Consider the following 11,193-nt stretch of genomic DNA (forward strand, 5'->3'; position numbering starts at 1 on the left):
GGACTACGTCAGGCTGCAGGTACATATTTCCAATAGTATTGAAGTCATCTGTATGTGTATCTATGTGTAACTCAAAGGAAATCCGTACATGTAGACTGCTCTACATGCTAACCCTAACCCAAGGACTGGAAGTAGCTGCCCACTCTAGTGGTTCTACTGGTTATCTGGGAAAAGGAAGATCTGCTGTTTCACGCAGACAAAGGAGGCAAAGTTTGGAGCTCTGCTGCCTTTTAGCAAGAAGGTTTTGAGTTTGATTCTACAAGCTTTCTGCACAGATTTAGCATGTTCTGTTCATTTAGCATGTTCTGTTCATTTAGCATGTTCTTCTCATGCATGAGTGGATTCTCTCTGACTTCCAACTACATCCCTGTTAGACGGTCAAGTTGCCCGATATATGCATGACGGAGCGTTACCTGTACCGAGTGCACCTTTCATTTTACCCATAGACTGCTGGTGGAGACATTAACACAGAACTGTAGTTCAGAAAAGATGCTTCTTCACATTTACTTTCAAATTTACAATCAAGTTGGTTGATTTTCCCACTGAATCATTTTACTATCAACTAGTGATTCAGGAGACGTTGAGAGTTTATTAAAATAATAATAGAAAATCCTGAACCAGTGGATCAGTATGACCTCACTGACCAAAGGAAATGTGGAAGCTTTCACTATTTAAGGTTTCTAACTGGTACCAAGGTTTATTTAGGTGGTTTTCTATCGTTTGCTTCTCTGCATTTATGCTCATAAACTGAGCCTAGTATAAAAAAACTCATTCTTATTCATTGAAACCATCCAGAATGTCACCGACATTAAAAACAAATAAACACAAGAATAAATATCAGAGAGGAGCAGTTAGGAGGTGAGTTCAACAGGAGCCTGAACATCCTTCTTTCTTCTCCCGCTCCAACCCACAGCGTGTCTAACACCATATAAGGCTTCCATCTCTCATGGGAACATCCTTCAACAACAGAGAAACTAGGACAAACCTGAGGAGGAGAAAAACAGGAAGGCAGGAGGGTGAAAGTCAGAAAGGAAACGCAGAGAAAAGGCCGACCGGTGGAAAGGCTGATCGATAGAAAATCAGAAATAAAAATGAGCTTTTCTATTTCAGTGCTTCTGAAAAAGCAATAGTTTAATATCAGGATAATGTTTCATGTTTTAGGTTATTTTATAAAGAACACGAGTCGTTATGATGCTGAAACATCCGTCTTAAATCTTCTCATAACACAACTATTGATTTTTTTATTCTAATAAATACAATCAGATGATTTACATAAAGCACCTGTTTGGTGTTTTATTAAACTTTAAATGAAGTTTCCCTCTGCAGTGGATCAGGACCCCCTATGACCCCCCCGGCCGCCGATGAACCGATTTCCTTTCTGGAAGGACCCGTCCGCCCGGTGGCGTCTGGCCGCGGTCTGAACGGGTTCCATAGCTGCTATAACCGTGAAACGCATTCAGGACGGAGAAAGGACAGCAAAGCAGCAGCCTGGGAACAAACCGCCAACACGTCTGGAATCTGATTAGTCTGACAGTCGTCTTCCTCCATGATGTCCGTTCCTTCAGCTGCTGTCCTTCGTCTCTGATTCTGTATCAATGAGTGTTTCTGCTTCACTGACATCTGGCTGAATAAAAGACCATAAAGCAGGACAGTAAATCCTCGTTAAACAAGAGGAACCATCTGGCCTAACGAGGGGGGGGGGGGGTCGTCATACATGTCAATAAGAGCACAGGCGGGTGGAACAGCGGCGTCACGGTCAGAGGGAGAACATAGCTGTGGTCCGGCTCAGGACCCACAGCAGGACTCAGTCTCTGCTCCCAGCATCCAGCTGAAGGCGGGTGATATAACCCCCCCCCTCCCATGGTGACCTTCAAGGTTAAAAACACGACTAAATACAATTCAGACACATTTCAGGGCTCCGATCGTTTTGTTCTCAGGCTTCATGTCAGCATTTTGTTGTTTTTTTTATATCTGATTTAATTAACTTTATGTCATTATTTCCAAAGCTTTAAAAGGCAAATAAAATATTAATGTTTGTAATCTTCAGGTCTGGGAGTGTTTAGAAATCAGAGGAAGCAACACAGATTATCATCTATTTGGTTTTTAAAAAGCAGAGTTTCTTCCTCAGTCCTGTTTAAAATTAAAGTTCATCAAAGTATTTTTATCTGATAAAAAAACAAAATGAAGTAGAAATACATCAACAGTAGTTTAGTTTATTTCCGTTGTAATTGAGAACAAAAAAATCTAAAGCAACAAAGATTTTATTTTGAAAGGCATATTTTCATCCCAGTACTAAATTACACCCCCCCCCCGAAAAAAAAAAGATTTAATCCTCAGATACTTTTGTTTGATTTTATCATTATTTAAGATTTTTACCTGGTTATGATATAACTTAGAGAAACACTTTGCTTCTTCCTCATCTACATGATTCAGATCTACAGCTGATTGGTTGCACCCCCCCCCCCCCCCTTCAATGAACACATCTACTGCCGCCCGGTACCTCTGCAGGTGAACTGATATTAGCAAACCGTTATTTCCTGTCGCTGATGTTGATGCTGGGCGACAGAAACCAAGGAAACAAACAGAAGCAAAGGAAAAAGTCTTCAGCTGTATAAACAGCTCCATACCTGCCGTCTTCTTCTCCTTTTCTACCGTAGAAGGCTTTCAAACCTAATCTCATTTCTGATAAATATTCTTTTATCAAGTCGTAAAAAGATGCAGGACATTGAACGCATCTTGGTTTCTGCGCCGTGTGACGAACATCCAGTTTAAGCTTCTGTAATCTCCTAATTTACATCAATATCCCTCCATGTGTGGGTGTGTGTGTGTATCTGTCTAGCCCTCAGAGTGAGGACCATTTTTCCAATTTCTCCATCAAAGTGAGGACCAGCTGTTGCAAAGTGAGGACATTTTGCTACTGTGTTGATGGTTGGGTTCAGGTGTCAGCTGGTAATGGTCAGTTTTACTGCATAGAAAGGTTCTAAAATGACTGAAAATCAATGGGAGTCAATGGGAGTCAACACATGGCCCTCACTTGGATGGCAGAACGAGTATCTGTGTGTGTGTGTGTGGGTGGGGGGGCTAAAATGTGTGGGGAGTGTGAAGAACAGTGGGATTGTATTTGCGTAATAAAAAGTGAAAGGATGTGCAATAAGCCAGAATGTGAATCACTGCCAAGACAATGACATTAACACCCAGACCCAATCAAGGACACTGTCAGCCTCTCCTTCCTCTCAGACCCCCGCCATCCAGAGAGAGAGAGGCGGGGGGGGGCATTATCTTGATGAAACAGTGCTTGATTCAGTGGCCCACGCCAACAGGAACACAGCTCTGCTTTCTTTTAATGGAGATTACACTCTGAAGGTCCACCCTGAGCTCATCTAATTCAGCGCCGCGTCCATCGGCGCTCTGTGTGTGTCTCCATATAATACAGCACCATCCCACCACGCATCAGACGCTATTACCACACAGCTGCTGACCTCCGCTATGGCAGCCCATCAAATCCCTGACTTTACCTACAGAAGCCTCCTGATGCCGCACGCATCGCAATTATCCCAGAATCAAAAGGTTTCCAGATTCCAGGCGTGACTCAGGGCATCAGAGTCCAACCAAACATAACCAACCGTTTCTCTGAAAGCTTTCTGATGAGATAGAAATATATCCAGCAGAATACTGGCTCTGACATCATTTAAACGTATGCAAACATCTGCTCCCCTGATGCCCCGAGTCCTTTCTAGACCTCAGGCTTAGAGCGCCGCCCTGCACAGGGCGCCATACCACACACAGGGCGCCATAGCACACACAGGGCGCCATAGCACACACAGGGCGCCATACCACACACAGGGCGCCATACCACACACAGGGCGCCATAGCACACACAGCTCTTCCCTGGTCTCCCACAGTTTTCCTGCTTCCTTCGGTGGCACAGTAAAGTTACATTTAGATTATACATACCTCCTTGTTTACATATTTTCTTGCCCGGTTTCCTGGCACATTCCTTGGATATTCTTTTGACTGTAAAATGAATAGAAAACTAAAGAATAACATGGAGCCCCTGGACGCGCAAAGTACACAGGAGCCGGCATGCACACACACACACACACACACACACATCCTGCACACGGAGCTGATTGACTGAGAGAGACTTGGAGAGGAAGGAGAAACAAAGAAGGGAGGAAGAGAATGAATCCCGCCAGCTCAATCAGAGCAGTATTCAGTCTATCAGTCAGCCAGCCAGTCATTCAGTCAGCAAAATCAATCGGTGATGATCATGACAACCACTGTCTTGTTTAATGAACTGTGGCCTTTGTGGCAGAGCACAATACGTTATGATGAGGTACAGACATGGGGGGGGGGGGGGTTAACTTAGACAATGAGGAGACAGAGGACCAAGCAATGGGAGAGGAGACGATTATAGGAGGACTCAGGAGACCCTAGGAGGACCCTAAAGGTCAGAGAGGATGGAGGAGGGTGTGGAGACTGGATGGAGGTTTGGAGACACATGTTCACATCACTTTCTCTCCTACAAACCACTTCCACATTCTCCCTTTGGAGAAACATAGTCATGCACATTAAACATGCACAAGGTCATGCATTTTGATCTATTGGAGGACGGAGACGGAGATGCACTCTCACACCAAACACTCCCTGACAACACAACAGACATTTCTCTTAATTCTTCCTGTGGCCTGAAGCGCGGCCCTGCAGGCCTACTCACCATCCTCTGTGGGGACGTAGATGTTGAGATAAAGGCAGTCCTCGCTCTGGTCCTGAACGTAAGTGGAAACCACATCTATGCTGTTAGTGAACCAAACAGGCAGCATAACATCCGGGAGGCGGCCTTCCACAATGCTCTGGGGGCACACGGGGGCAAAGTGTGTGGCATTGCGAACCTCCGACCATGACGCCGGCGGCTCTGGAGGCTGAAAGCGGCGCTCGCCGGTGGGAGGGGTGGCATAAGGGACACCCAGAAACTGTAAGACGGGTCCGAGGATCTCGTTGTTGAGCTCCTTCTTGATGCCGCGCAGCCTGCCATAGGCGGTTGTGACCACAGGGTCGTTCTCATCCAGTTTCTCAGCCAACACAGCAAGCGGACATAGAAGAAGCAGGAGTCCGAAGGATGTTAGCGTGAAAACCCAACAGCCCAGGGAACTCCTGAGAGGTCCGTGTTCCATCCTTCTGCCTCTGCTCCTGGCAGTCTGATAGAGAGCACTCCAAGTTTCTGATCGCTGCATCCACCAAGACATGATGGCCTCAGCTCTATTTCACTTTGTAATAAATAAACAGATTTGTTTATTCTGTCTCTCACTTATGTCATGTATGCACAAAGAAAACAGACCAAGAAAATCAGCAACACTTGAGATGACGGTTGCTTTGCTAACAGCCGTTTTTTTTAAACCCAGGAAGCTCCAACCATCCAGAGTAAAGATAGCAGCCATTCATTTTCTCCTTCCACGTCTGGAAAATAATCCTCAGTAGATGGAAAACACTCCACAAAAAGGTCCTGTCAGCATCCTTTCAAGCAAAGATGAACGCTCTTATTTTCAAACATCAATTCTCAGGGGGCGGAGCCGCCGTTCACTGAGGGGTGTCCGTCATCCTGAGCTGCAGAAGAGCCAGGAGCGATGCAGCCGTGGTTTAAGGTTTGATTAAGTGGAGTGAAGCCTTTCCTCTGCAATGCAAAAGAAAAAAAGAGCAGCAGTCAGCAAACACAAGAACAGAGATAATCACCTTGTCAGTTCAGTGCCCTTTATTTTCACTTATTATTTATACCTTTTATTGGGCATTAAATAATAAACAATTAACATTAAAATTTATCTTACACAAATGCAAAGACATCCATCACATAAATAGGAGTCTTTTATTTATAGCGCATCACCACATGATTAAAGCTTACAGTGGAAATGGTCCATCAGTATGCAGAGTTTGTCCAACAATTACATTTTATATGAATCAAATCCAGCATTAAAGCTCTGACAGCTTTAATGACTGTTCTGCTTGGGAACACTTGGTCCTTATAAACCTAGAGGATGTTACTTTCCAATGCACAGTCCAAGAGCAGCACTGCACACATCCATGTCCTGCAGAAACCGGATCACTGATGGAGGTTCAAGAAAAAGAGCTGATCCTACATCAGTTCAGCTGAGCTGGAAACACGTAACCTGAGGTCACAGAGTCGCTCCCGACACAAAGGCTTTCAAAATATTTCTTCTTTTCATATTTCAACTATGCAAAATAATAAAAAGCATTTAGAAAACAGAGTTAAAACAATCAATGAACATTGAGGGAACAAAGAATAAAGAACTTGGAGGACCAGATTATTCTCATTTATTCTTAATCTCCTGATTATATCAGGATTATGATTATGGGGACGACAGTTGCATATGAAGCAGAAAAGGTCAAACCCCGACTCCGCCCATCAGCTGCTCACTGCCGTCAGTGAGCAGCTGAGGCACCGCCATCAGTGCGTGAACGAATGACTGATTGTAGCGTAAAGTCCCTTGACTTGAAAATGGACTGTATGAGTTCACATCATTTCCCAAAACTGTATTATGAAAAGACTGATGTGACAGAAAGGACAGATGTTTGATTAATAAAGCTTAAAGTACATTAAATAGAGCCATCACCCACAAGCACTGCCTCTTGTCCTAAAACTCATTTAAGGATCCCTGGGATTATGGTTTAATTTTCACCTTCATTATTTTGAACTGTAAATGCAGTTTAAATTCAGGGGAATAAAAACAAGAAGCAACCCTGGTTGCTGAAAACGGTTTCTGTAGTGCATCCTGTTCCTGAGTCGGATCCCTGCAGGAATGGGATTCTTTTAGAGGATGAATCTGTTTTAAATCAGAAAAAAATACGGGTTGAAATTTCTAAGACTAAGAGAGGAAAAAAACGTTTTTTCACCAACTCATTTTACTAAGTGTTTGTTTTTGTAATACCATTTCTGTCCATCAGAGGGGTGGCGCTTCACGCTGCATTGCAGGTGAGTGCAGGAAGTTATATTTTCCTTTAAAAACATCTGTTTGGCCCTAAAACACTTTTTGAATTATGTAAGACATTTGACTTTAAATATTAAATTTGGAAAAAGAAAAAACAAGACAAAACAAGGCTGCTGCTGAACTCCCAATGGTGGTTTTAGAAAAGCTAGCATCAGATTCAGGTCAGAGTTAGAGCTCTCTGTATACCGCCTGATAAAGATGCGTTGATGCTTATAACTTTATCTTAGATTTAATGTTCTGTGATGGATAATTAGCTACAGGTTGGTTAACATTCAACTATTGTCAGTAGATGTTAACAACCAGCAGCAGGAGCGATGGCTTGTGGTCAGACTTGGAGTAAAGAAGATGTGAAAGCCCTAATCCCCCCCACTACAAATAGTGGTACTGCACTGCTTCCCCTCCTGAAACGCCGGATCGTGGACCAGAATCGCTTCCAAGCCGTACGGAAGTCTCCCTCCATGGCTGGTCCAGAGACCAACCGAGCCACCTGCTCATTTGATCTGCCGGGACATATCAGCTGTTTCTGGAGTCCCACAGGTCAATGAAGCCCGATGGGACTCATTCTTCAGCTTGGCAGCTTCCCTCCCTGCAGGTGGAAACCAGCAGGGAGGGAAGCTGCCGCCGCAACATCCCCCGACAACCTTACAGCTCCGACTAGCCGCCTCAACAATAGAGGCACGGAACATGGTCCACTCAGAGTCAATGTCCCCCACTTTCCTCGGAACGTGTTCAAAGCTCTGCTGGAGGAGGGAGTTAAAGCTCCTTCTAACGGGGGAATCTGCCAGGCGTTCCCAGCAAACCCTCACAACACGTTTGGGCCTACCAGGTCTGACCGGCGTCCTCCCCCACCATCCGAGCCAACTCACCACCAGGTAGTGGTCGGTGGAGAGCTCCGCCCCTCTTTTCACTTCAGTGTCCAAGACATGTGGATGCAGGTCAGATGAAACAACAACAAAGTCATCATGAACTACGGCCCAGGGAGTCCTGATGCCAAGAGCACATATAGACGCCCTTATGCCTCAACATGGTGTTCGTTATGGACAATCCATGACGAGCACAGAAGTCCAACAACAGGTCAGGTGGGCCTGAACTCGAATATATATATATATATTCTATTCAGTGTATTTCTATAGCTCCAATTCACATCATGTCATCTCAGGTCACTTTCCAGTTCACCAGATCATCCAGTCAGATTGATTCAAAGTTTTCTATCTAAGGAAAACCAGCTGATTGCATCGACTCATTGACTCTTCAGCAATCCCTCACACTAAGCATGCTTGTAGCGACAGTGGAGAGGAAAAACTCCCTTTGAACAGGAAGAAACCTCCAGCAGAACCAGGCTCAGTGTGAGCGGCCATCTGCTGAGGCCCACTGGGGTTCAAGGAGACAGAAGCAGACATAGAAAAAGAAGCATAGATACAAAAGGCAACTGTCAACCAGCTCCACAGGCGGCCCCGTCCAGGAAACACACAGCCAGGCAGACGAGCTCCGAGCCAGCTCCCATGTCAGAGGATGAAGAGAGCACATCCAGTTAGTCACAGTCAGAGAAACAGGACTACACTGGAAAACAGGCCAAGCTCCAACATCTAGAAACAAAGGTGTTGATGGCAGCAGCACAGCTGATATTTCTCTCCAGGATGGAGTCACAGCCAAACAGGAACAGACCAGATGAAGCTACTATGAGAAAAAGCAGAGAGAGCAGAACGTTAGAGATTGAACTAACAGATTCTGCAGAGTGGGAGAATAGAGATAGAATGAAGCAGAATGATGAAAAAGGGGTCCCTATCCTCCAGCAGTCTAGCTTTTACTTCTTCTTTATCTGCCTCAGTTAAGATGTTGTCCTACAAATAAGCTGGATAATCCCTGCAAACAATTCTCTATTGCTCATAAAAATAAAGGTTGATATGTTAACCACATGCCACGGCCAATGAATGCACAGCTTTTGTACCTTATTTATTTTACTTTGCAAAAATATATGTGTGACATTGATTCTTGAAAACCAGGCCTCTGACTACACTGGAAAAAATCGAAATCTAGATAAGTCATTTTTTCTTAAAATAAGTGCATTTGCTCTTGGATTGAGGAGGTAAAAGACACATTTTGTCCATGGAACGAGACAATTTACACTTAATATAAGAAAGCACAATTGCATTGCCTTATTTCAAGTGCATAATATCTAATTATCTTCTTTTAAGAGTAAAATTACTAATTCCATTGGCAAACTACCTCATTTATCTACTCAAGTTAAGGGTAAATACACTTAATTTAAGATATTTTTACTTATTTCTAGATCGTTTTTCTAGTGATATACCATTGAAGGATACAGCCATGAGTGACTGTCTGTCTGATTACATCACTGCCTCTAGTGGCAAAATAAAGTATTACAAGAAAAAGCAGAAAGAAATTGCCTTTCTTTATTTTATTTCTTTTTTTTCTCCCTTTCCTTTCAGGGCTTCCGTAGATAAATAATCAACAGCCATTAAAAAGCTTTTTTAAATCTAGTTCATTTCAACAACCTGCCCACTAATTACTTTTCCAACTAGATATTTCTCCACATTCACCTTTTTTCTCCTTAACCTTCAGATGTTTCAGCATCTTTATAAATACAAACAATGTCCTAAGTTTGACAGATTTGTACAGAAGCGGTTTATTTTCTTCTAAAGGTTGCAGACCAGGGTTCAGTAGTAATATAAAATCTGCCACCTGCTGATGCACCCAAACCGCAGCACTGATCTCTAGAAACCTCCACTAGTCTTTTAATTTCCTGTGCTTTGCCTCTCGTCTCAAAGCTCCTCCTCAATTATTCACCTGTCCTATATAAACACACACCCACCCGGAATGTCATATCTAGTATAGAAATAATAAAGTCTCCATGCTTCTGCATCACTTTGTCTTATAAAACCAAGTAGGAGCTGAATATAATGGTGTTATGGTAACTGCCATGTTGATGCTTGGGGATAAACTGCTCTGTTAGCAGTCAGCGGTTTGGCTGTTTGTTCTGGGACGTGAGAATTGCTAACTAAAGCCCTTTTACTTTAAGGGAAACTAATGTATGCTAAATGGTCCCTTTGGTGCATGGCAACAACAGAAATGTAACATTCACACATTTCTATTATAAAGATGGCAGCAAAGCTTTAAAAAAAGGTTTTAGGCACCTCTTTATTATTTGTCAGCAAGAGTCTCTCCTTGACTGAAGTTCCAAAGGTAAATGAAAAAGTTTAGTTTTATATTATTATTTAAAATTATACTTGATTTTTAATAATGATCTCAAGAGGAAAACGCTCAGAACCTCATAGATACGTCTGTTACGCTCATCCATCCATCCATCCTTGGAAATAAACTCTATATGCACCTCATGCCTCACATTTTAAACATTTATTGATCTCTTCTAGTGACTTAAAATTTTATTTTATGCTCTATTGAATAAATACGTCATTTTGCACAATGTACACAATTCATTACATGTTTTGTTTAAAGCAGAAGAAGCTCTGGACTTTCCTTTGATCTGTCAAACAAATAAAAAACAAGGAAGGGATAAATTTAGCATTATAATAATAATAATAATGTGCATACATTTTATTAAAGGCAGCTTTCTGAAACCTACGATTAAAAAACATAATAAACCAATAAAACATCCATCTAAAAAAAAAAAATTTAAAAAAAACAGACAGCTGAAGTCTGTGTTAAAGCGGAGGAGCAGGATGTTTGGATATTGTCTAGAGGTACAGTCACTGTGCTTCTCTGATTTTATTTACTTTATCTTTTTTGATGACCCTAAAGAAGACCATTTCAGAGTCGGGTCTGTGAATCGTCAGCCTACATATTTAGACTGCAGCATCAGTGACAGCAGCAGCCAATCAAAATTACTCTTTCAGTCAAACGCCAACTGAATGGCAGCCAACTTCCAGCCACTGCAGTGACCCCCCCTGCATATGTTTTTACTCTGACTCCCCCCTTCAGTGAATTACAGGGTCTGACCAGGAGATGGCGCTTCTCTTTAGATCTTAATGTCCACAAATCATGACAGAAAGAATATTTTAGTACAAAGATTTAAAAAGGAAATGTAGGGGACCAGCCAAGGGCCCAACCAAGGACCAACCATGGACCAGCCAAGGGCCCAGCCATGGACCAGCCAAGGACCAGCCAAGGACCAGCCATGGACCAGCCATGGACCAGCCATGGACCAGCCATG

The 11,193-nt window shown here is 43.1% G+C and overlaps 1 protein-coding gene across 1 annotated transcript in view; it reads right to left on the bottom strand.

The window, feature by feature from the left end:
• The window catches only part of LOC107100782 (neuroligin-1-like), a 147,819-nt gene that overhangs the window by 105,958 nt on the left and 30,668 nt on the right, over window positions 1-11,193 (bottom strand). Inside the window, exons 2-3 of the mRNA XM_015399419.1 lie at window positions 4,718-5,671; window positions 3,955-4,014 (exon numbers count right to left, since the gene is read on the bottom strand). Of these exons, the coding sequence (XP_015254905.1) occupies window positions 3,955-4,014; window positions 4,718-5,246 (589 nt within the window). The 5' untranslated portion in view covers window positions 5,247-5,671. The remainder of the gene's footprint in view (window positions 1-3,954; window positions 4,015-4,717; window positions 5,672-11,193) is intronic.

This window comes from Cyprinodon variegatus, unplaced genomic scaffold, assembly GCF_000732505.1.
Source record: "Cyprinodon variegatus isolate N-32 unplaced genomic scaffold, C_variegatus-1.0 Scaffold1010, whole genome shotgun sequence".
Taxonomy (NCBI): Eukaryota; Metazoa; Chordata; class Actinopteri; order Cyprinodontiformes; family Cyprinodontidae; genus Cyprinodon; species Cyprinodon variegatus.